General features: G+C 37.0%; 3 protein-coding genes across 4 annotated transcripts in view; all 3 read left to right on the top strand.

The window, feature by feature from the left end:
- Nucleotides 1-12443, top strand: part of LOC107751118 (tau-tubulin kinase 1-like) — a 30217-nt gene extending 17774 nt beyond the window's left edge. The window contains exons 12-14 of the mRNA XM_016566724.1: nucleotides 267-810; nucleotides 9674-11175; nucleotides 11776-12443. Of these exons, the coding sequence (XP_016422210.1) occupies nucleotides 267-810; nucleotides 9674-11175; nucleotides 11776-12220 (2491 nt within the window). The 3' untranslated portion in view covers nucleotides 12221-12443. The remainder of the gene's footprint in view (nucleotides 1-266; nucleotides 811-9673; nucleotides 11176-11775) is intronic.
- A 1242-nt stretch (nucleotides 12444-13685) lies between these two features.
- LOC107751116 (solute carrier family 22 member 7-like) lies at nucleotides 13686-17941 on the top strand. 2 transcript variants are annotated; one of them, XM_016566723.1, is made up of 12 exons: nucleotides 13686-13758; nucleotides 13827-14236; nucleotides 14489-14592; nucleotides 15024-15178; nucleotides 15894-16062; nucleotides 16180-16303; nucleotides 16385-16494; nucleotides 16580-16794; nucleotides 16897-17005; nucleotides 17155-17361; nucleotides 17582-17680; nucleotides 17918-17941. In XM_016566723.1, the coding sequence occupies exons 1-11, from the start codon at nucleotides 13755-13757 to the stop codon at nucleotides 17667-17669; spliced, it is 1695 nt and encodes a 564-aa protein (XP_016422209.1). In that variant the 5' UTR covers nucleotides 13686-13754; the 3' UTR covers nucleotides 17670-17680; nucleotides 17918-17941. The 2 variants fall into 2 exon arrangements, with proteins under 2 accessions (XP_016422209.1, XP_016422208.1); XM_016566722.1 differs by having other exon boundaries at nucleotides 17582-17935.
- Nucleotides 17942-18313: 372 nt separating this feature from the next.
- On the top strand, nucleotides 18314-19810 carry LOC107751161 (protein Asterix). Its single transcript, XM_016566788.1, has 4 exons — nucleotides 18314-18489; nucleotides 18961-19066; nucleotides 19219-19316; nucleotides 19483-19810. The coding sequence occupies exons 1-4, from the start codon at nucleotides 18440-18442 to the stop codon at nucleotides 19547-19549; spliced, it is 321 nt and encodes a 106-aa protein (XP_016422274.1). The 5' UTR covers nucleotides 18314-18439; the 3' UTR covers nucleotides 19550-19810.
- Nucleotides 19811-26211: the final 6401 nt, after the last annotated feature.

Genomic DNA, 26211 nt, shown 5'->3' with positions numbered 1-26211 from the left:
TTTGATCAAATTAATGCAATAAAAGTCTTGGTGAGCATGTAAGACTTATTTAAACAATTTTACTTACCCCAAACTTTTAAACAGTAGTGTATATAATCCAATAAAATGACATAAATATAAATAATGTTGACCTATGAAGTAATGTAATTTATTATTATATAATATTTTGGTCACAGTGGTCATTCATACTCTTAATATTTGTTATTTAGTGTATATGTTCTTTGTATTATTTAGCATTAAAAATTTGGAATTTATTCCTTTCTCAGCTCTCGAATGGACATCCTGGGTTCTCCTTCTCGGCACGTTTACTCCTCCCAGCCTGCTCAGATGCTGTCCGTCGATGGCTGCCGCGGAGACCGCGGTCGTAATGAGGCGTCTGCATCGGTGGACCAGGAAGCCCACAGCAATGCCTTCATCCGCTCTGTCCCACTCGCAGAAGAAGAGGACTTTGACAGCAAAGAGTGGGTTATCATAGATAAAGAAATGGAGCTCAGAGACTTCCACCATCTTCCAGGGGCCGAGCCCACCACTTCCGGCACCACGGATGAGGAGCCGGAGGAATTACGCCCTCTGGAGGAAGGAGAAGAGCGGCGGAGACATAGAGGGACAGATCCATCAGTCAGACCCAAGATGTCACACGGCGACCACACTACACGAGGCATGCTGCCTCTTACAGAGGAGGAAGCGTCCAGGAGGAGCGGGAAAGGCCAGTCAACATCTGTGGAGAGCCCTGTGCAGTCGCCCTGTCACTCGCTACCCTCCGGACGGCCGCGGCGGAGAGAGCCAGATCCCAACGGACCTCAGAGACAGGTAAGATTATCCTCACTAAGCTGCACTGACATTCTTATGCTAAAGATGGAGTGAGTTGGTTGGTTTGAGGTGAATGAGGTTGAAAATATTTGATGGTGGTAAAGAAATCATAAGGTCCAGTTAGAAGAGCTTTTAATTTGTTTGTTTACAGACACTTTTAACATGGTTTATACTTTGCATGCAATGTTTTTGAGCACTTGACATGTTGAAGAAAATTATATATTTAAAATTAGATCAGAAAAGGGATGTTTATTGTTCACAAACCAGCACTTATCAGCAGAGAACTGGATTTTATCAGCTAATAATGAAATGAATTATAATGAAATGTCACATAAGATGGCAGGAACACTATAATGTAATTTCTTTATTTTACATTGCATCTTGATAGATTGTTAATTCTCTGCTTGCATATCAGTGACATATATTTCCAAAATGCTATTCATATATTTTTAAAAAATTATTATTTTATATTTTACACAATTTAATACAAATTTAATACAAAAATGTAAATATACATTACCTTTCAAATGTTTTTTGAAAGTAATTCATGCTTTTATTCAGCAAGGATACATTAAATTGGCCAAAAGTGACAGTAAAGACATTTATAATAATACAAAAAAATCTAAATCTTTCTGTTAATCAAAAAATTCTGAAAAAATGTATAATGGTTTCCACCAAAATATTAAGCAGAATAAAAGTTTTCAACATGTTGAGAAGCACATCGCATATTAAAATGATTTCTGAAGGATCATGTGACACTGAAGATCTTACGGAGTAATGATGCTGAATATTTAGCTTTTCCTTCACAGGAATAAATTACAGTTTAAAATCTAATAACACAGGAAACATTTATTTTAAATTGAAACAATAATTTATAATATTACTGTTTTTACTGTATTTTTGACTAAATAAATGCAGCCTTGGTGAGCATAAGAGGCTTCTTTAAGAAACACACACACACACACACACACACTCACACACGCACACACACACAGGATTTAAATACTGTATGTGTTTGTATTACATTTTGTAAAATATATTAAAAAGCATTAATATCCTCTTTGTAGTACTTTCCATTCTCCTTTAATTGTGGTGTCTGACTTTTTTAGCTACCGTATATAGAATAATCTACATAAGGGATTTCTTTTACCTTACAAAGAAATTTGTTCACTTCCCACTTGAACATGAAATACTGGTTCTGAAGACTTGGTTTAGCTTAAGACATGTTTAGAGCACTTTCCTTTTTTAATTTTAAAATAGCTTATCTGTCTTAAAACCAGCTTTTAATCAGTACAAAGCCAGTGCTGATGGGGCGGTGCTGTTGTCTCACTTCACTATTTACAGGGTGTGTGCCTATTTCTTCTTCCCTTTCTTCTCTCTCCGTCTGTCACTCTCTCTATAATTCACTATGTCTGACACACAGACTCATGATTCATCTCTTCTTTTCTGACCATCGAACATTTGGTTTTCACATGATTTGGTACAATATAATGATTCTTCTTCGTTCATGGTTGGTATTTTGAGCATTTGTTGAATGCAGAAGTTGAGCTGTAACTAAGGGGGTTTTCAAACTGCTCTAAGGTCATGTACACACTGCAAAGATTTGCGAGGTACAAGTGAATTTCAATAAGCTATCATTATCATATGTAAAGAATAATGAGTCATTCTTACTACAGCCTGAAATATGGCTGTAACCCTACGGATATTTTTACATCTTGCAACTGTAGACATGAAACATGGATCGTATCCCATTTGTTATGAAACCATTGTCAACTGAGGCCGTTGTTCGTGTTGTGTTTATGCTCATGCTGATTTCATTGCATTAACTAGCTGTTCAGTTTAGTTCTGCACACCCTACATGAATTTAATAAAATTTCAGTTGCTCACACCTTAAAAAGATAGTTTGATGATGATAAGATAAAAATTCTGTTATCATTTACTCACACTCATGTCATTCCCAACCTTTCTTTGTGGAACATAAATGCATGTAACCAAACAGTTTACATTGACAGTTTAGAATGACGTGAGGATGAGTAAATAATGACAGAATTTGCATTTGTGGGTGAACTCCCCTAGTGAAAAAAAACGATAATGTATTTGAAATACATTTATTTTGTGCTAAGTATACTACAAATACATTTACATATGTATGTGCTTAATAAAAATACCCTGGAATTGTACTTGTACTGGTATACTTAAAGTCTGCTAAATTGGATCAACTCATTTTGAGCTTAAAGCACTTTAATTGTGCGAAAGTAGTGCTGGAGTCCAACAAAAAATATGCTGAAGTATATTTGATTGTGCTAAAGTGGAACTATTGCAAGTATACTTCAGGTACACTTTAATATCTTGCATTTAAAGACTGATATTATACAGAGATCATACAATCCTTATTTCCAGTTCCAGTGCATTGTGCAATAAAGAAATATTTCAAATAAAGTTTAAGCATAAGTAAGTCTTAAGTGATATGTCAATAAATATGTTAATGGTTTGAAGTATACTTAGTATGAAATAAATGTATTTTAAATAAATTATGACATAGGGGTTTTTTTTACTATTGTGTCCCTTTAACATTTTTAATTCAGTTGTCACTCCTGTAAATAACCAAACCCAGTGTGAACAGAACAGGTTAAAAACTCAGAAGAGGAGTAACAACCATATTTACAGTAGCTGCAGTGTGTACATAGTGTCCACATTTCTTTTTTCCAGATAAATTTCTAGATTAAATATCTAGTTGGTTTTCAACAGTTTTCACAGGAAACACAACTAACTCTTGAACTCTGAGGCTAAACCAGAGGGTTACGTCTATTTTTTTTTTTTTTTTTACCTCAGTACTGTCTTTGTGTTATTGACTGCATTGTTAAAAATGAGAGGTCTACTGCTGAGCGGTTTTACAAATTTCTTAAATTCTGACTGTGATCTGTTTTTTTTTTTTGTAGGATGCTCAGCACTAAACCGCTCAGTAAAATTTTGCTCTGATTCATATTAAAGTTATTAATTTTCATATTTTAATGTTTGTCATCCCTCATAGTCCAAAACAGAATGTGTGAAAAGATTTCAGACGCTCTTTACCACTAGGGTGAGCCAGATGACATGTAGTAGACCAGCAGTTTTGCTCATCATAGATAGCTCAAGTTAGCCAGTTTTTATTGTTCTCATTTAGCCAATAGGAAATACAGCAGAACGCAAAGATGTGAAATATATTTTTCAGGGGCATTTTTCTGAATTATCTTTGGAAAAACTTGCCCCTCATATTGTTTCGCTATGAACACAGTCACAGCCTTTTCAAGCTGAACTGGGATTGCTGGATTGTCTCTTTTGAATGATAGCCAAAACCTCAAATCAAAACAGATGAGGATGCTCATTTTCCCAGCAGTCTTCACCTTTTAAATGCCCACTGTCTTTTGCTCGGCCTTTCGCTCAAAATCACGTATGACACGTTGATTTCACCCACGGAGAAAATACCAAGGCTGTCGCTGGAGCCACAAAAGAAGAGTGAAAGAGGTGTTTGCGGTAAGCACAGTTTAGGCTAGTCCCTTTTGTACCTGTTTGATGAACTTGCTCATTGTTTTTTCTGATTTGATTTCTGTTTTGTCATCATTTTATCCATTTTTACCCATTTTTATCCATGTGGGTCTGTGTTTGTATGCCTGACGAGTCATTTTTCTTAAGTTGTCTGCATTTACAACGATGGTTTTCCGATCGGCAAAATGGTTAAAGTACTTTTGTCTCGAATCTCTCGGCTCATTGTCTTGTACATGGACACAAATGGCACATTTTTGAGAGGTGGATCTGCATCAAACGAACAGCCTCTGTGGAATAAAGAGGCTCTCAATGTTGGCCGCCCAACCAAAAAGAAAACATAGCTATCCCTTTAGCTTTGTCTCTTGTGAAGACTTGTTTCCAGGCAACCCATTGTAGGTCTGTGTAAAGAGAGACCGTTCCTCTCTTTCCTCTGAGTGTCTGGCGTTCTCCGCACTGCATGCGACTGGGGAGATGCCTTAAATGTTACAAATACACATCCTCCACTGAGCTCGTGAATTTCAACACATGCTCTTTCTTGTTTTATTTCAGCCGGATGACGACAGGCCACACTCGGGCCCGCGTTCCAACCAGCTACGCCGTCTCGCCTCCTACGTTTTCTCGTCCTCTACGTTGGAGACCGAGCAGTACCCTCACGCCGGAGGATCCTTCATCCAGCGCAGCCGCTCAGCCGAAAGCAGCCCGGCTCACGGTAACCTCCGATCGGGCTCGAGACGTCACGCTCCCCTGCAGCCGCCCGGAAGTCCGCGCAGCAGACACTCCATGCTCAACGTGTCCCGACTGCAGATCCAGCAGATGCTGGCCAAACTAATGAACAAGAACAGCTGAGGAAAGCTGATGTAGTCTCTTCTCATACACCCATGTGAAAGACTTTTTTTTCTTAACAGGATGATGAATTATTTTTGGGAACTTTTCTGATGCAATAAACTGTAGAGGGCTGTAAGAACGGAATGACGTGTTAAAGGGAATGCAGTGCTTTTACACCTGCTCTTCATACAGTGGTTGCCAAAATGATTAGAACACTAGTATTTTCAGCAGCTAAAAATGGTTTAAGTCTATCTTTTGCTGTAGTGTGTCAGTAGGAAATATCAGTTTACATTTCCAAACATTCATTTTTTTGTAATAATCCAGTGAGATTTTTGTTTGACAGCAGCCAGTGCTCCACACAGAGATCTGATCTCATCATCATCCAGTCTGTCTGGAATCACATGAAAAAAACAGAACAAACTGAGACAGACTAAATCTAGAAGAACTGTGGCAACGTTTCCAAGGTGCTTCAAGAAACCTACCTGCAAAGCTACAGTACTGTTAAAAGTTTTAGACACTTGCGTAAAAAGGCTGTAAAATGGGGATGCTGTCAAAAATAATGTCATAAATAGATTTTCTTTATCAATTAACTTCTATTAACTAAATTAAATCAACACCATTGTTGTGACCATCCTTTGCGTTTAAAGCAGCTTTAGGTGCACTTGTGCATAGTTTTTCAGGTAGCTTTGCAGGTAGGTTTCTTGAAGCATCTTGGAGACGTTGCCACAGTTCTTCTGGATTTAGTCTGTCTCAGTTTGTTCTGTTTCTTCATGTCATTCCAGACAGACTGGATGATGATCAGATTAGATCTCTGTGTGTGGAGCACTGGCTGCTGTCAGACAAAAATCTCACAGCACTGGCTGTTGTCAAACAAAAATCTCACTGGATTGTTACAATTAATGGCTAAATGAATGTTTGGAAATGTAAACTGATATTTTCTACTGACACACTACAGCAAAAGATAGAAATAACTGATTTAAAACCATTTTTTTTTAGCTGGTGAAAATACTAGTGTTCTAATCATTTTGGCCACCAGTGTATCTCGCACAAATTTCTCTTCATTATATGCAGTTGTGTTTGTGTACCTCAGTTGCATGTGTGTCACATTTCTGCATTGCAGTTGTGGTCACCCTGAAATATATCTGATCACATTACTTTAGCCTGAAGTTATTTCATTGTCTTCCATGCAAAAAAACATGAAAGTTTTTTTTTTTACTTTTTTGATAGTGTTTGTCGTTGGATTATGATTTTTACATTTTGTATTTAATCATTTAATTTAATCATAATTTAGGCTGTCGAACACTTTATGAGCCATCATTCATAGTACATAATGTTTCTTACATACACAGGCTTTCAATTTTACAAAGAAATTGTAATTTTTCTGTGCTCTAAAGGTGCTTTGCCTCACAAAGGAGATGTTATGCAAGTTAAAAGAAAGTGTTTTAAATGTATAATGGAGTCATAGGAGCAAAAGGGAATAATATGTCTACACTTTTATAACCAATGGAGTGGCATGCTGGAGTCTGGTTATCTCCTGCCAACTAAATTTGAGATAAATGAGTCAGCTGTTTTGATGCGGTCATAAATGAAAGATCAGCACGCTGTATTTTGGTTTCTCTGCCACTGATTAAAATGATTATAGCCATAAAGTACGCAAAAAAAAAAAAAAAGCATTTTCCATTCCATTCTGATGTGTGTTTAAGAAGGTGTGTAGATAAAAGCTTCCATATCTTATTTAATCATACATTTATGTGCATAGAGCTTTGAATGCACCGTGTTAGCATTATATCTCATTGAATACCTCCTAGTTAGTCTTGGGTTGGATGCAAAGATTTGTGTTGTATGTTACTGAGTAGCAAAAGTGTGTGTGCAGGACTGCTGTAGGGTCTTTTGAGTACTGTTTCTCACTAGTGCACTTTAAAAAAGACAACGAATTGGAGCCATATCTCTGTTAGCGATTCGAAAAAAAAATGCCATTGATTGCAATAAGATGTGAACGGTGATTTTGAATCGAGAGGTATGAGAGGTGGTGTGCTTTTGTCATTTTCTCAATTAAAATCCACCACTGTTTCTTCTGAAAAGGAGAATTTAAAATAAGGGCATATTCTAGAAATATTATGTACATTAGTAGGACATAGACATTTAGTGATTAAATAGCACCTTCGTTGAATAATCTTCACGTTATGGTTATTGGTGACTAAAGTTGTTTTTTTAAGCTTAACCTAGGCTTGAAAGGAGAATGCAGTGTTATTGTGGTAGCAGGCGGAGATCTTTTGGCAATATGACATAAGAAGCATGACTGAATTGTGAAGGTGGATGTATTATTTTTTCTTGCCTCTTGTCAGGAAAGCAGATGAAATGGTCATGACTTGTTTTAAAAGACATTTACTTTAACTAGTAGTTTTTTTAATGGCTCTAATTTCTCATTTATTTTCTAATTTCTAAAGAAGAAGCATATTAGAAAGGAAATTATGAAAGAATAAAATCTAAACTTTCACAAAAAGTGTATGCCAAAATCAGTTGTTTGTTCACACAAGCATAAAACTCAAGTCAGTTTTGGAGTGTTTTTCTGCACCTTTATACGATCACATTTACTGAATTGTGCATCTTCAGTGATAAGTATTTGAGCATGATACATTCAAAAAATGACTTGTTTCTGGTACTGTCACAGTCATGGCTTCTCACATGAATGTACTGTTTATATACCCAAAACAGGCTGCTAAGTCTTGCACTTGTTTTGCACATCTGCTTTTGCCTGGTTTACATCAATGTTTTTAGCAGTAATTGAACAGAAATGACACCGAAATGAAAGGTGCAAGAAAAGTCGATATTGTTGAGACTGTCCAGGTCTGTTGACCAGGAAATACTGGAAAGACGATGTTCAAAATCTTGTTTTTTGCATGACTAACAAATGAAGTTGGTTCATGAAAGCAACTGAAAATGTAAGAAAATTTTGTATGGCTTATGTTATGCCTTTATGTTCCATGAATTGTATGTTGATCATTGATTTACATACTAAGTGATTAACAGAGCAACTTGAAGTCTTTTTGAAACCAATATATTTAATTGACAATATTCAGAATATTTAATTGACAAATAAATTTGCATTGAAGCATAAAAGCAGTGGCAGCACAGTAGAGAGAACAGGTCTCTCTTCCATCTTTGAGATCTTCAAAATAAAATTATAAAGTGTTAGCATGGCCCATATGGTTTTTTTTTTTTTAATAAGATTTTATTTTAGTTTATGTATACTGTTTACACAATTTTCTAAGGCCTTTTAGTTTATCTCTACCTGAACATCTGCATGTGATGCTCTGAAATACCAAAAAGAAAGTAATTTATTCTGTCACACCCAACTGAACTGCTCTTATGTCTAATGAGTTTTACTTTATGCCTATACACAATGCCTTTGTCACAATAACACGTTTTATATGAAGGAAAATGCTGTATCATAGCTGTAATGTGCATGTTGTATGATATATTGTTGATTGCAGGGTCATTCTATATAACTTATGTAGAATGTATGGAGATGTGATGGATCAATGACATTTGGAGCATAATCTTGCCCGCAGGGAGTGATAAGCTGTGAGAAGCTTCACGTGAACTACAATGAACTCTATTATGTTGGTACCGATACACGGCTGAAAAGCAACAATGTACACAAAACAACAGATAAGCTCTAAAAGAGCTGATACAAGCACCGACCGTTGTCGATATTTAATGTATTCAATATATTTGCAATTAAAAACAACTATGTGTCAATGGTAACAGTGTTTTAAACATTTTAAAGTGTGTGCTGTAAAATAACAAAGTGTAAAAATAAGTTGCAGAAGGTTTTATTTTACTTTTGATGTAACCAGGCAAGTCACTTAAGATCAAGATTTTCATTTACAATGACAGTCTGGTATTGTTATGTAATGTAAATGGGCTATGATCTGTTAGATTGATGTACAATAAGCATATTACCTTTTCTATCACAATATCACTGTACAATACGCTTGTAATATTTCCAAGTAAAGCATGTATTTTAAACTTTTTTTAAATTACAGGATGTATGTACATCAAGAAAGAGAATCCTGTATACATAAAAGCATGTTATCTGGTTGGTTTTAGTCTATGTATTGTTTAGAAAACCTGTATGTTGGGATACACTTGAAAAAAAAAAGCAAAATATGACTGTCTGCTGTAAAAGGGAAAATTCTTTAACACATTTTTGTGCCTTTTTTATGTATGTAATCTAGACAATCTTGAAAAGCTTGTGTACAATTTAAACAAAATTAAAGTCTTTGAGAGAAAAAAATCAGTTGTGTTGTGTGGTTGACGTATAGGAATGATTTTATAGAAAATGGTTAGAAACTCCATTCTGAAGTACATTATATTCTCATATGCATTAAGTATAGGTTTTCCAGGAAGATCCCACTGAATAAAAGTTTATAATTGTTTTTCTTATATTGCCTTACAATTACGTTGCATGGCAGCATTGTAACTTTTGCATTTGTATGTTGTCTTTTAGGGCCCAACCCCGAATGAGCCTTTATTGTCACCCACTGACTACAGGACTAAATCCCCATCCTCAGAGAAGGAAATGTTCCATATCCTTCCTAAACTGCAGGCAAAGAGAGCCGACTTCCTCACCGTCATGCTTACAGGAAGCCTACACCAGCGACGGGCCTTCACGGCCACACCACCTGAGACACAAGATGAAGGACCCAAAGATGACGATGTCACGAAGAGTGAATCTAGTAGTGGTGCGAGCGAAAAGAGCACTGAACGTAGTCAAGATGGGGCTCCATCCACCTTAGTGGCCGATGATCCACACAAGGAGCCAAAAGAACCAGGTTCAGTTGCTGATGTAGATCCTGACCAAGAGGACGTCTCGAAGACCCTTGTTTTGTTTTCACCAGGAGACATGAAGAAGTCTCCACATTCTATAAATGGGACTGAAGTGGATCAGGGTGTGGCAGGATCTGGTGCCCCTCAAAATGAGCAGCTGGATGAAGTTGGTCGACTAGAGGTACAGATCCAGGAGGACATAAAAGAGACAGAGAGGCCTACAGATGGAAGGCAACCTGATGCAACTGCTGTTGACCCATCCATACAGACATCTAAACCAGTGGTAACCATCTCAACAACTCAAGTGGCCTCAGCCTCAATTGCATCACCCCCTTTCTCCAAAGTGGAGCGAACTTTTGTACTCATTGCAGAGACAACCCATCTGAATGTCATGTCTTCCAGTGGTGCACAGGTTCCTGAACTTTTAGAGGAGGTTGAAGGAAAATCAGAGGCCAAAGGGATAGTTAAGTCTTCCCTTTCTCAAGGGCCAGGAGAAGTAGCATGTGTCCAGAATGAAGTCACCTTTCAGACTCTTACAGAAGGACCTCAGGTAACTAATGTTCTGCATAGGTCTTTGCCAAACGAGATTACTAAAAAACAGGACGATCTTGTGGTTCTTCTACCCTTAGAGTCTAGGAAATCTATCCATCGAGATTCATCAACTGACTCCAAACAGGACAAGCAACCAAAAGAGGAACATCAAGAGGAGAACACAGTACTTGAGAGTGTTTCTAAACATCCACGGCCAAGGAGCAAAAGTCTAATTCCTATCCTAGTCCCGGAAGAGAAGCCAGGATCCGAACAATCCCTGTCCACCAAAGAACGACTGCGTAGAAGAGCCATGCAACAAGACCTGGCCCGTCAAGTTGTGGAAAGACAACATCAGGGTCGCTGGATGAGACTGAATTCCAGGACTTCATCCTCGTTATCTTCTGGAGATGAGCCTAAGAGACCTTCAGAGACTCTTTCAACTACAGGCTCAGAGGAAGATATTCCCGAATCTGATGATTCCATCAACAAGCTCAAGAAGGAGGCTGAGGAAAAGTACCGAACTGAGTGGCACAGCAGGATCCCACGACCAGTCACACCAATAAGGAAGCCTTCAACTAAACTAGCAGTTGCAGCTCCTGTTGTCCAGCCTGAAGCAGAGACTCCAAAATTAGAACAAAAGGCAAGCAATGGGTAAGTCTAGTTTAACATAAGTGAATTTTATTACTTGTACACTAATTTTGCTCAACCCTGTTGATAGCATACCATAAGGTGCAGAAGAGGATTAGGGCCAAGCAATAATAAAATAAATAAATAAAACCATCTGGAGATTAAAGTCATTATGTTGCGAGATTAAATTTGCAGTTTTTAGAGGAAAAAAGTTTAAATAAAATGTTGAGAATAAACTCATTCAATTTAGAGAATAAAGTCATTGTGTTTCGCAAAAAAAAAAAACTTTAAATTTCAAGTAAAAAAGTTGAAATACAATGTTGAGAATAAACTCGTACTTTGAGAATAAACTCATTGTGTGAGTTTATTCTCAACATTTTATTTCGACTTTTTTTTCTTAAAATTGAACACGTTTTTTTCTCAAAACACATCGACATTATTCTCTAAATTTAATGATTTTATTTTAGACATTTTTCTTGAAATTTAATTAGTTTAATCTCGCATTATAATGAATTTAATCTCAAGATGGTTTTATTTTTTATTATTGCTTGGCCTTAATCCTCTTCCGCGATAAGGTGATACATTAAATAGACTTATTTTATTTTGGGTTTTTTTTCACCTTAGCCCAAAATTACCGTCACAATCAGGATCAAGTGCTCCAGCACTTCACACAAGATCGAAATCAACACTGTCCCGCTCAACCATGTCAAGTGGAAGCAATCGCATGCCGCTCTCCTGTGTTCCGGCATCATCCCGTCGCAGCTTGAGCACCGCAAACTGCACTTTCTCTTCAACCCGTATAGCTAGTCCTTCACCCCATAGGCTACCCCTGCGAACTGCAGTTAGCGAATCCCGCAAGCAGCCGTTTGCCCTCCGAGTCACTGTGGAGCTCCCAGTGAAGTCTAGGACTACTACTTGCAGTGGTCCTGCAAAGGACGTCAAATCATCACCAAACCAACCCACCACTACATCTGTCAGTAATCGAACCAAAGCTTCTGCTCACTCGAAGAACACAGTTTCCTTGAAAAGGGAAAAAAGCACAAGCAACAACACACCTGCAGCCAGATAAGACACTGTGACTGCTGTTTACTGGGATTGTTTCTTCTCAATTACTTGAACATCTAGCCTCAAAATGTAATCTGCCCCATTGACTAAAATGTACCTTCTTATTTAATTTAATGTTCTTCCTAATCAATGAATGGCTAGTTCCAATTTTGGATTCTGCACCAAATAATTTTATGTTGTACTATAAGATGTAGAGCTTTCACTTTGATGGAAGTTTCTTGGAACATAATAGAGGAAATGTCGCATTTAGCTTCTGTTGTGCATATTTCATTTAATATATGGTTTTTGAAGGTGTACTTTATTATTAATTAGATGCCAAGTTGTCTTTGGCCCTTGACACACAATAATGCTAAATGAGATAATGTAATATTATTTATAACATCTGAAACAATCATACAGTATATTACATGTATTTAGCCAGCACAAATTATTATACACCACTAGACACACAGAACGTTGTAAAATCTGCCACATATCCATGGACAAATGCACTAATTTCCTGTGGTCTGCAGCTCGGCCCTCTTTATAAACCTTGTGATGATGGGCATGCCTTGTCTTTAGCTTGTTACGTGTTTGATGATACTGCTGTATGCTTGTACATATTCTTTTCAGTATTTCTTGCAGAGACCTCTTTATTTTTATCAGGCAAAGGAAATGGTAAAGTATTTGGGTTTTAATTTTGTTAAAGGAATATATTGTGGGTTCTACACCGAGTTGTCTCATTTTCTAAGCATGGCAGAAATCACACAATTATTGATAATTGTCAATACAGATTATTTCTAAATGAACAATTCTCACCTCTTTTGCTCTTATTACAATGGTGAGATGTTAATCAAGATTTTTGTTGGAATAAGGAGCATAAAATGATCCAGTCTTGATTGTGTTATGTTGTTGTTTTTCTACACAAGACACATTTCACTCACTTCATTCATTAAACTGCTTATATCAAACTGACTCTTTTTAATCGGTCATCTAAAAAAATTCAAACTTGCTCATGTTCCTTACCAGTTTGAATCAGACAGTGACTGAGATCACATCTGAATCCCCCAGAGATTTTTGTTTTATGAATTAATAACATAATTCAAAAAATAAATATAAATATTTTTATATCTGTTGGTGATTTTCTTAAATATCTGAAATTCAAGAGTCAAATTAAATTGACCAAATCTTGCAACAGAAAGAAAAAAAAGGCTTTTCTCCTTTAATACAGACATCTCACTTGCTATTTTCAATCTAAAAAAGCTCATTGTGGAACCAATGTATTTTCTATGTCCTCTCTCCAGCTAGTCAGGTGAACTTAAGTTAAAAGTTAACCTTTAAGGCCTGGGACTCTTCTTTTTCTTGAGCTTACCAAGACAAAGACCTTCTTGTGTCTCATACAGGCCCTAAAAAGCATGACCGGGAAGAGTGTTATGATAACATATAGCAATTCAGCATTTCACATCTCCTCAGACTATTCTCTGCTCACCATTCATGACAGACCAACCCAAGTGTTTCTCCAGAACAGAGCAAATTTCATCAAGAAGATTTAGATTCTGATGGGTGAGTAGAACATAAATTAGGAACAAAGAAGAATATTAAATCTATCTGGCAGCTCATCTCACTTTCAGCTATGAGGTTTGAGGACATCCTTCATGAAATTGGTGGCTTCAACAAGTTCCAGTTTCTGGTTCTATACATCCTATGGCTCCCACGCGTCATCCTGCCGCTGCACTTCCTGCTCCACAACTTCATCTCAGGTGTGCCACCCCACCACTGCGCCCTGCCTCACTTGGATGACCGGTACACAGCTGGCACAGAGAAGGACAGTGCTGAGGTGTCGGCACAGATTCTGGCACTTGGCATCCCACGTAATGCAGATGGGTCCCACAGCTCCTGCAAGATGTACCCCCTTCCCCTGGACTTTGACCCTAATGCTGACCTCTCCCTAGTGTATGGAAACCGATCAAATGTGTCGGTGCCATGCCAGCACGGATGGGTATATGACCGCTCACAGTTCACCTCAACAACCGCAACTGAGGTAAAAATAAACAAAATGCTTTCCTGTACTTTATATGTTGATGATATTTTGAGTTACTTATTATATCTACTTCAAAAGCTAGAAGGACTTTGTTTTTTACCCCTTTTGACAGGGTACCGTAAAAATTGACTTTATTTCACCAGTGTATTCTCCAACAAATATGTTAATCTTGGTTTAGCTTGGTTAATCATACCTTAATACACAAGCATATATGCTTGTATATTGAGGTATGATTTCTCTCTCTTGTTCCAGTGGGATTTGGTATGTGACAACAAAAAGCTTAACCAAGCCCTTGCCACGTTTTTCTTCATTGGAGTGACAATAGGTGCTGTCATGTTTGGCCAGTTGGCAGATAAGTATGTTATTTTTATTAATATTATGTTCTAAAACCATTTGTTCCATGGTTTTTTTCCTATGAGTGTTAATTTTCTAGCATTTCTTTAATCAATGGACCTTATACTAGATTCCTTAGGCTAAAAGCCGGTCACATGACTTTTCTACAATCAAGTGTCTCTACTCACATGTCTGAGGTTGAAAAACGATTCATTCCCCTTGATTTGTTCTGCATAGCTGACTTGTACATATTTATAATCGTTCTTTGCTTTCACAACAGAGTTCAAATATTCTTTATCTCATTATTTGTCACGGAACGTCACACATCAAAACTGCTTACCTCAGGCTATCTGTGTAACAAGCATGACAGAATTTATCCACAGTTTCCCATGTGATTTTCAATGTGCAAATATCCTGCGTGGTTATATATATCTTTTTTTATATCACTCCACAGGTTTGGCCGTAAACCGATGATTCAGGTTTCCTTTGTGGCCAGTTCTATTTTTGGAATTGTTGAAGCTTTTTCCACATCTTACGTGATGTTCGCCATAGCAAGAGCCTTGTGTGGACTGGCCCTGACCGGGATGTCTATCACCACAGTTGCCCTGTGTATCTATCACTTTCTTATTTCTTTTCAATCTCTCTAGTCAACATGAAATCCAAGATGATCCGGTTTATATTCTTGTAAATGATTCATCATGATTCATGAATGATTTTAATGCTTTTTAAAGTCTCTTATGCTCACTAAGGCTGCATGTATTTGATGAAAAAAAATTCGGTTACACTTTACTTGAAGGGGTGTGCATAAGACTGACATGACACCTTCATAATCATCAAATATGAAGGTTTTTTATGCATGTTTATGACAACTCATTAAGTGTCATTCGCTCAGTTATGTAATTTTTAATGCAAAGATGACATTGTTTGAGATGTCTTTGTTATGGGCTATGGTTAGGGGTAAGGGTAGGGGTAGGGTTAGGTTAGGGTTAGGTCAAATAATGTCATATTTGCATTAAAAATTACATAACTGAGCGAATGACACTTAATGACAGTTGTCATAAACATGCATAAAACCTCCTTCATATTCATGACATGTGTCATGTCATGATTATGAAGGTGTCATGTCAGTCTTATGCACACCCCTTCAAGTAAAGTGTTACCAAAAATTCTAATCCCAAAAGTTTTACATCAGATTCTAGAAGAAAAACAGGTTGAGCACACGTATCATGCTGGTTTAGAATAAAAGACACGATCACTATTGTTTTTCACTTTGCTGTTTATGTGCATGCTGTTAATACCTTCATAAATTCTGCTCATTCTACAGGTGTTGAGTGGACAGACGTTAAACATCGCACATTTACAGGTACCATCATCAGTCTCGGGTGGAGTGTAGGGAACATGAATTTGGCTCTTCTGGCATATCTCATCAGGGACTGGAGGCACCTCATCCTGGTAGTGACTTCACCTTGCCTTGTGGGCATAATTGCCTGGTGGTAAGTGGTGGAATTGCACGTGAAAAGAAAAAAAAACTCTGGATTTTTAGGCCTCTAAATGTGCTTCATGGATAGGCCTACATGAACATTTTTCTCCTTTGTGTTTTATCTCAAAAGGTGGATTCCTGAGTCGGCAAGATGGCTGCTAGCCAATGGCAGGGTGGAAGAGGCACAGAAGTATCTCATTCAGTGTGCTAAAATGAATGGAAAGCACAGTTACACTCATAAACTAGACACTGAGGTAAACATATCCAGCTATCCTCTATAAGTTATTATTATGATAATCAGTTTTGATCTCATCCTTTACCTCTTGATTAAAAAGACCTTAAAGAAAATCACCGTTAGTGAGGTCTCCAACAAGAATCATTCCTACCTTGATCTAGTGAGGACACCGAAACTGAGGAAGATTGTGTTTTTCTCAGGGATTTTCTGGTATGTGAGGAATTTTTTTGTTTGTTTTCCATTGTGAAACAACAGTCAAACGCTGTGATTCGACAGTCTTTATTTAAATCTACAGGTTTGCAGTTGCTTTTACCTACTATGGAATCAGCTTCAACATCACTGGGTTTGGTCTGAACATCTATCTCACGCAGTTTGTCTATGGCGTTATTGAAGTCCCAGCTAAGGTCGGGACCTACTTCACTCTGGATTGGATTGGACGCAGAAATGGCCAGGCGGGGTCTCTCATTATAGCAGGAGTTCTGATTGGAGTAAACAGTATAATCCCAACAGGCACTCCTTCATTCTTTATCACCTCTTTATACCAAATTTTATGGTGGATGTTAATTATTTAAGAAATAATATATTGGTTTTGTTGTGTTGTTTCATCCACAGAGTTTTCTGCTGTGCGGACAGGGATTGCAATTATTGGGAAGGGATTCTCTGAGGCAGCGTTTACCATTGCCTTCTTGTACACATCTGAGCTTTACCCTACTGTACTCCGGTAAGTTTTACATTTGTGATGTAACATTATTCTAATATTTACGTATGTGTATTTATATTTTAAGAAAAGGACCAAAACACTTACATTTTCCACTTTAAATTTTTTTTTTAAATGAAAGAACTTCCTCTGCTTCTCTGTATCTTTCCTAGGCAGTGCGGCTTGGGCTACACCTCTTTTATAGCGCGTATCGGAAGTTCGCTGGCTCCCATGGTCATATTATTGGAGGACATGTGGCGCTTTGCACCCTCTCTAGTGTTTGCTGCCACTGCAGTTCTCAGTGGATGTGTGGTCTTCCTTCTGCCTGAGACCACGAATGTTCAGCTTCCAGAGAATGTTCTGGATATAGAGGAGGGCAGGTATAGTATATAAGCATACCAAAATAGCTTTCTGCTGAATCACACTAAATGTGAAGTACTGTTCCACCTACGAGACTTTAAACAACCATCCCACATAACGTTTTTAAGCGACTTACACTACATTCAAGGTATACATTTTACCAGTTCACCATAATACTGGATCTAATTGTGAAATGCTATGCAATATTTTTTCTCGTAGTTATTTATTTATTTATTAAAGGCACACGATGACCACGGAATCGGAGAGGGATGTTGAACTAAATGAGATGAATCCAGCACCTCCGAATTTACAAGAGAAGGATTCATGAAGACAAATACTGTCAGAAAACAATGATTCCTTACAGTTCAACACCCTTGTGGACAGATGTGAATAAATAACATCAATTGCAAGACATTTATGGTGCACAAGGGATAAAAGAATATATATATTTGATGTTCCTGGGGATGAGCTTGCACAAGAATAAAAAACACCAGTGAAGTAAAATCTCACTGAATTTAAAAGTCAACAAATAGCTGTCTATGAAGATAAGGTGTTTTTTCCTTCTTCTGTAGCTTTAAAGAAATAAAATATAATGGTGCAAATGTTTGCATGATTCTTATGTTCTTGTTCATTATGCATTTGTTCTTACTATGAAAAAAATGCTATGGAATGCTTTACAAACAGTATGTTTTACACCCTTTTATAGACTTAAGTTTAGAATTTAGAGTTTTGATATTAGCACGTTGTCAATATATGTGGCTATGGTGATGTTTTAAAATGATGATTTAATAGTAGCAGTTAACACAGTTTTGATTAACAGTAGGCTATTTGTATTTTAATAATAATTTGCCTGTAAATTATTTTATTAGACTCTCAAATAAATATTTTACACTGTTACCACAGCTATGCATTCGAGGTCTCTTGTCTGTCAATCATCTATCAATAACACTCCATAGCGGCAGGGGGTGCAAGTGCATCACATACAGCTTTGAATACAACAGAATGAGGCGTAGTAGAGTTTCACGGGTCAGTTGTTCGCTGACGTGCTGCTGCTAAGCTCCCAAGGAAGTTTTAATTTTTTTAGGATTTTATTAGAATATGACCGCGAACAACATGGCAGATCCAAGACGACCGAGTAAGATTTTTCGGTGAGTAGTTTGTCCGTATTTGAGACTATTTAAGAGATGACTGAGATGAGAGTTTTGATCGGCTTTCGTTAGCATCACTGTTAGCAACAGTTCGGCTAATGATTAGACGAGATTAAATCAGATTTACATTGAAGACAGTAAAATAGATTTACGTTTTGTACGTTACGTAATAATATGTTTTAAATGATAACATCGATGGAATTAAAGATCTATGCTAAATTTATAAATATTGATCTCTATAGTCGTTTATTAAATGTTAGTTTATATGCCAGCCATCAATCTACAATTGTATGTATTAGATCACAATTGTTGCACATTTAACGTATGTCATTATTGTTCAACTAGGTATAGTTTCATGGCTTTCTCTGACGAAATTGTGTGATGTTTGAATTCTTTTTTTTCTTTTTTTTTGTAGTACAAAATAAAATGACAGCATTAATAGTCAAGGCATACTGTGTTTTTGCTTTACAGCTACAAGCCTCCCAACACAGAAACTAACCCCACATTGGAAGATCCTACACCGGATTACATGAACTTGCTCGGCATGGTCTTCAGTATGTGTGGCCTGATGCTCAAGGTGACTTGACCCTCATCTACATAAACACCTGTGTTTACAGCAAACATTGATGTTTACTCAATGATTGTCATTGTTTATGACTAAAACATGAGCAGATTGATGCTCAGCTATGATTTAATGTTCAAATTGTTGTGTATTTGTGTTTTTGGCAGCTTAAATGGTGCGCATGGATTGCTGTGTATTGTTCATTCATCAGTTTTGCCAATTCACGAAGCTCAGAGGACACCAAACAAATGATGAGCAGCTTCATGTGAGTTGCTTATGCTTGTTTGTTTTTCTCCTAATGAATACAAATGTTGGATGATTCCATTATTATTTAATCTTTTATAGAAGTACAAAAATGTAATCTACCTAAAGAAGTCCTTAAAATGTAATGCTTCTGGACTGCCAAATTAAACATACGTTCATTCCTTCAGGCTGTCCATATCGGCAGTCGTGATGTCTTATTTGCAGAACCCACAGCCCATGTCGCCACCATGGTAACAAATAATCCAAACCCAGTAAGCCATCTCAGCAGGGATGGCATGAGAACCAGCTGATCCACCCACAGTCCTTCTGGAACGCAGGGACGTACACTCAAAAGCCCAGCTGGCCAATCAGAGGCTGACAAATTGACTGATGTAGCTCCTGTACGATCGTTTCAAGTTTTCTCTGTGCTCACCGGTTGTTTTTATGTATGTTATCACACTATGCTAAAATATTCATATGCTGTGAATGATTTTGAGAAATAAATGAGCGATTTTGTGCGCTGCTTCAAACATTTCTTTGTGGCTGTAGTTTTCATATATACACAAGTAATTAGTGCTAATTAGGACACTTTGAAGTGCAAAACTAGAGATTGATGTTAATGTATTCATCCAGCTGCTGCTGCTTCTGACTAAATGTGCGGATGGAAGTTTAAAAAAGCCTTTTATTCTGAAAGATTTAGTTTTTCTGAGAAGATACTGCTGCAAACTGATAAACAGTACTGTACAGGCATGCCAGATTTGTTCCTCTCAGTGTGTCCAAGATGGATTCTGCACAGGCCTGGAAGATTTAAGGAACAACTGGCAACTCATGAGCTGTTTTTTTTTGGAAGTATTATTTTTCTTATTAATAGGAGCAATGTGCTTTTTTTTTTGGACTGTTGGTTTTATAACACTAAGGTGGTTTCTTCAAAAAACTGTTAACCATGTTTGATGGTAAATGAAAATTTTTATTTGTCTATAACCTATTACACCACTAGGTGGTAACATTTTCTCTGATCACATTGCCTACAATATTATAATCTAGGCCTATTATATGATTCTTCTCATCTAGTCATATGTTTTCTGATTGGCAAACATATCGTCTCATTTGATGCCCTATCTTTATCCACAATAAATGTAACTTTCATGAATATGAGGGATTAGTCTGGTTTAATAATTTGAAATAAAACCTGTTTGAGAAATTATAATTATATATATATAACCCTTTACATAAAAAAATACTTGTATAAGAAATATTAATGTATTATTGTGTGTCCAATTTCATTTATTATGACGAATGTTTTGTCATTGATGGTCAAAGCTGAGTAAGACGCTGAGTCAGCATTTTACCGTCATTTGACAATTCAGAGACCCCTTTTCTTACGTCTGATCACGCTTATTGTCTAATTCCTAATCCATATAATGTTAATGCGATCCAATAATTATATTTTTATTATAAATTATTCTAAGAAATATTACTGTTTGTTAATGCATTTTCATTACGTAGCCCTCTATCTGATCAGTGAAATTTGCCTTTACATAAATAATGTGTACACTCTCATAATAAACCTGCGTAATGAAGAGAAGATACAAATAATCATACAGTCTCTCCAGCCACCGCGCAGAAGCGGTCAAAACGCGTAGTTTTAATCGGCGCGACACGCTGCTCTCCGCGCCAGTACAGTCACGTATCCGTTACGCGCGCAGAGCGTGAGACTCCTCGTCCAAGTGCAAGCGGGTCTCGCGCCGCGTAGAGTCGTTTCTCGAGAGCCTTGAATGTCACATCTGACGAGAATTAAAAGATTGCACTGAGAAAACATACAACATTATCTGTTTTGCTCAACAAAAATACTTAAAGACAGAATGTTCCGAGCTTGAAGATGGATATGACCTCCTGCTCTGAGAAAACGGACCTCGGACCATTCAGTTTGTGGAGTTTTATTGGTAGTTTTGTCAGTTATAAACTACAGGTGATCCGGACGGGTCCAGATTCCAGGATCTTCTCAGAAAAAAACACAAACCTCTCTGGTGAGTGTCGTGGAAAGTGTTTGTCTCTTTATTATCTTCACAATTGCTTAATATTTCTTTCCCTTTATTTTTTCCCCTTTAAAGATATGTCTATATTATGTCTATATAATATTTTGCTCTAAATACAAAAATGAAATGTATATATCTTGTAAAATATAAAATTTATGTAAATTATGTTATACCATTATATACTAATTATATATTAGAAATCTTTTATTTTACAAAATAACCTAATTTCATCTGTGAATATTTATTTATACATTTAATATATTTTTATATCTATCTATCTATCTATCTATCTATCTATCTGTCTGTCTGTCTGTCTGTCTGTCTGTCTATCTATTTTTGGTACATAAAAATATCTCTACTTGGAATATCTCTGACATCTGAGAAGAATTATAATTTTAATCTTTCTTTTGTTGAAAAGTACCATAAAATACCGTGATCCCTTTGGTAATGTAACATGGTCAAACTATGGTATTCTTTGAATTACCTTGAAGTACCATGTAAATATGTGATTTTACTAGGCCTACCTGTTATATTCACTATACCATGGTATTGATTGTGTTTAACACAGACTTTTGCATTTGTTAGATGATCTTCTGCCCATCTTTTGCTGTTCTCGGTGCGATGGCTTACAGCCAGAGCTATTTATCATAATGTGTTCACTCAGCAGATAGCATATTATTTATGCTCTGAATGGTACTAAATGCAGCAAATCATTTTATTGTGTGTTCAAAGATTTTCCTTTGCACTCCTATATAGCAATACACATGTCAGCAGCAGAATTGGCTGAGACTGAATTTCATCAACCGTTTCTGATTACAGTTCACTATAAAATTCATTTTAATATGCAGCCATGTGAAATGCCTAACACTGGAGAGAAGTATAAAAATCGAGTTCAGAAAAACTGAGTTTGATACTTGACATCTTTGAGTAGGGATTGTGATGGCCATTATTTCCATGGGTAAGTTTTTGTGGTTTTGGAGAACTTTGTAAATGTCACCCTAATTGCATGTATTCATACACACCCACACAATGGTGAGGCTGTCTGTGGGCTGGTGCAATGGACATCCAACCCACACAAATGGCCACTTGCTGTAACACACAATGATGCAAATTAAATCATCCAAAATTGGGTCTTACTACCTTTTGTGGCTATGCGTATGCTTTACCTTGCCATTACAGCGAGATTTATGGTGTTGTCGCTTTAGCAGACAAAGAAAAGCGGGTTTCTTTTGTCTTGTCCAGGAAGCAGCCGATGCATCAAACCCTTTAAAAAAGGATGAGATGTGTTCCTGACTAAAAATACAAAAACATGAATGTCACAATACTGCCAGGCTCCAGGAAGAGACCTAAAAGTGTTTGAAGGCCTTTCAGGATGTCTTCTGGTTCTCCTTCACTTCACTGAATACATTCCCTGTTGGAACTGGCATGGCTTTGCTCTCCATTGGCCAAAAATAAAGAGGCAGATTTAGTTAGTTCCATCTTTAGTGTCTGATCATTGAGACAAGCTTTGTCTCTCCTAATCACAGCCTGACAACAAAACCCGCCTGTCAACAAATAGCACAGCCATAATAAGGACTGTAGTGTGAATGTATTCCATTCACGTTTTGGCCACTGTGCTTTACTCCATCTGTGTCTTTGCTTTTATCTACTCTTTGTACTTTGGGGAAGATCGCCATAGTATTTGCCACATCTTCAATTGCTTGCTTTCAGAAACAGAACTGTAGAAGTGCTATCAGCCCTTCTGGCTCATCTCAAAGAAAAGCATAAACTTCTGACTGTAGCATTGCATTTTGTCTGTGCATGTGTGAGTTTATTTTTGAAATTGTTGAGTGTGTATGTGTCACTTTAAATTACTTTATTCCTCTGCCTGTGTCACAGTGGACAAATTCTTCAAACACCGTCAGCATAAATTGTAGTACCAGAGTGCATCATTTATTTTCACCTGATGTTGGCCTATTGCAATTTTCTCGAAACAACTGCAGCCTTTTTTTAATTAAACCTCCCTTGGTGTTTTTCTTCTCTCTGCTTCCCTTTCATGAGTGTGTATGTGTCACTTTAAATTACTTTATTCCTCTGCCTGTGTCACAGTGGACAAATTCTTCAAACACCGTCAGCATAAATTGTAGTACCAGAGTGCATCATTTATTTTCACCTGATGTTGGCCTATTGCAATTTTCTCGAAACAACTATGCAGCCTTTTTTTAATTAAACCTCCCTTGGTGTTTTTCTTCTCTCTGCTTCCCTTTCCCACTTGATTACACGTCACATATTTTCCCCTTCACTTCCTTTTGCTTATTTATTTATTTATTTTTTGTTGCTGTCAGTTTTTATTATTATGATTATGATGATGATTATTAGTATTATGAACAACTTAACTATAAATATTTTCTAATAAAGACGTTTTATTTAATTATATAACTGTTTTATTTCTTTATTGGAAAATATTGCTCTGATAGTGGTGTTCATAATGCTGCAAACAAATAAATAAATAAATAAAATATTTACTCTTTATATATTTGTAGCATTACCATCTCAGAATAGGTGTTCCATTTAAAAAAAACATATAATTAAAAATAATTATCAATAATAGCAATACCAACAAAAACAAGAAGAACAATGCTGCTACAATAATAGAACAATAGAACAATAATGCTTCAAATGTATGTATGTATGTATATATATATATATATAATTTATTTTCAGTATTAGAATCACAATAGAAGTGTTTCAATAAAGAAATAAGGTTATTATAATATACAGGTGCATCTCAATAAATTAGAACTGGGCAACAGTCCAGTTCTTCTTCTCCTTAGCCCAGGTAAGACGCCTCTGATGTTGTCTGTGGTTCAGGAGTGGCTTAAGAAGAGGAATACGACAACTGTAGCCAAATTCCTTGACACGTCTGTGTGTGGTGGCTCTTGATGCCTTGACCTCAGCCTCAGTCCATTCCTTGTGAAGTTCAGTCAAATTCTTGAATCGATTTTGCTTGACAATCCTCATAAGGCTGCGGTTCTCTCGGTTGGTTGTGCATCTTTTTCTTCCACACTTTTTCCTTCCACTCAACTTTCTGTTAGCATGCTTGGATACAGCACTCTGTGAACAGCCAGCTTCTTTGGCAATGAATGTTTGTGGCTTACCCTCCTTGTGAAGGGTGTCAATGTTTGTCTTCTGGACAACTGTCAGATCAGTAGTCTTCCCCATGATTGTGTAGCCTAGTGGACCAAACTGAGAGACCATTTTGAAGGCTCAGGAAATCTTTGCAGGTGTTTTGAGTTGATTAGCTGATTGATTAGCATGTCACCATATTCTAATTTGTTGAGATAGTGAATTGGTGGGTTTTTGTTAAATGTGAGCCAAAATCATCACAATTAAAAGAACCAAAGACTTAAACTTTGGTTAAAAGTTTGGATAAAACAATGACAAAAATAACAAAAAAATTACACTAAAAACATGTTTGTATTAATATATTCACTTCTGTAATTTCTACCCCCATAGAGCCATGCTGTCTCCCATGTATGCAGACAGCTCAGTCATCATGGAGAGAGCGCCACCCTTGCGGAAAGGAGGGAGAGTGCAACCTCAGGGCCACAGACTGCGCTCACATCCTCCCACCAGCGGAAGCAGTGTTTGTGCCAACCCCACCTACTATCATACTGTGTATGACATGAGTGATGAAGCATGCCCAGTTGACTCCTTTGACTATAGCAAAACCAATGGAGGGGAAACCGTAGTGACGGATGGGACACTTTACTCTTTGATGCCCAGTGACTCTCTGGTTCCTCCTATCAGACGGAGAGGAGGCCTAGTTGACCACCGTGATGTCATCAAAGCACACCAATCCCATAAACTGCAGAGCACTCCACAGGCACGACGAAAACAGTGGGAGTGAGTATTAAATAATTGGTTACTTTTTTAAATGACTGTGTTTGTTACTTTGAAATGTACTCGAAAAAAGTCCATCATAAAGCACCAATCACACGGGTTTTGGCATGTTTAGTCATTTGATGACATTTACTTCTAATGCAATTTTGCGCAAGTAGTTTAATGTCAATGCTAGTCCTATGAATTGAAATAATCAACAGCATAACCTTGTTTCATATGAAATGCCAACAAAGATCCACATTTTGATAGAGGTGGTTGTGAAATACACCCACCTCATTCATCTTATTTTTTATCTAGGGTTTTTTTTTTTAATGTTTTGAAATGTTTTGAAAGCTTGTACAAAATCTGGATTCTGAATCTATTCCTCTGAGACCTAGTTTGTTTCTGTGCCTCCTCTACAGCCTTCAGGGAGCAGACTGTCACTCAAAATATTCATCTCCTATCATATCTCTTGAGAATAAAGGGCAGGTCATGTAGGTGTGTGTGTGGAGAGTATGTGTATGGTATGGACACATTGAAGGACACAGTGATGACCCCTGCTTCATTTGGACTCTGTGTGTGCAGTTGTGTCTGACAGCAGTTAGTGAATGTGAAAACCTTGAGCTCTAGTGAAATAGATATTGCTTGAAATCTCGAATGGAAAGGGAACAAATTCAGACCAAGATGAAAACGTAATAAGGCAAAAAAGACAGTTGTGGTGATGGTGTGTTTGCCAAAGATGTTTTTGTTGTAGTGACGTAAAAAGCCTGTTTATATTCTTGTGTTGTGATTAGAGGGTACATGCTCCACACGAACTTGTCAGCCTCAGTCAAATCCTCTGCTGACTTTAGCTTAAAATTGGAGCCCATCAAGATGATGTGTGTATTTCTGTGCAGCTAGCAGCACCAAACAGAATAGCAAAAATCATGCTTTCCACCCTTCCATAGTTTGGACAAATAGGTTATATATATATATACTGTATATATATATATATATATATATATATATATATATATATAT

The sequence above is a fragment of the Sinocyclocheilus rhinocerous genome, unplaced genomic scaffold, assembly GCF_001515625.1.
Source record: "Sinocyclocheilus rhinocerous isolate Xijiao unplaced genomic scaffold, SAMN03320098_v1.1 scaffold1413, whole genome shotgun sequence".
Lineage (NCBI taxonomy): Eukaryota > Metazoa > Chordata > Actinopteri > Cypriniformes > Cyprinidae > Sinocyclocheilus > Sinocyclocheilus rhinocerous.
Note: the sequence above shows the minus strand (reverse complement) of the source record. Positions and strands in the feature narration are given on the sequence as shown.

Bases quoted from the DNA above. Each gene is read 5' to 3' on its own strand.
- LOC107751116 (XM_016566723.1), top strand. The intron at 16,063-16,179 runs GTAAGTGGTGGA...TTATCTCAAAAG, and splicing joins GTGGGCATAATTGCCTGGTG to GTGGATTCCTGAGTCGGCAA. The intron at 16,304-16,384 runs GTAAACATATCC...TTGATTAAAAAG, and splicing joins CTCATAAACTAGACACTGAG to ACCTTAAAGAAAATCACCGT.
- LOC107751161 (XM_016566788.1), top strand. From the start codon at position 18,440: ATGACCGCGAACAACATGGCAGATCCAAGACGACCGAGTAAGATTTTT. The intron at 18,490-18,960 runs GTGAGTAGTTTG...TTTGCTTTACAG, and splicing joins CGACCGAGTAAGATTTTTCG to CTACAAGCCTCCCAACACAG. The intron at 19,067-19,218 runs GTGACTTGACCC...TGTTTTTGGCAG, and splicing joins TGTGTGGCCTGATGCTCAAG to CTTAAATGGTGCGCATGGAT.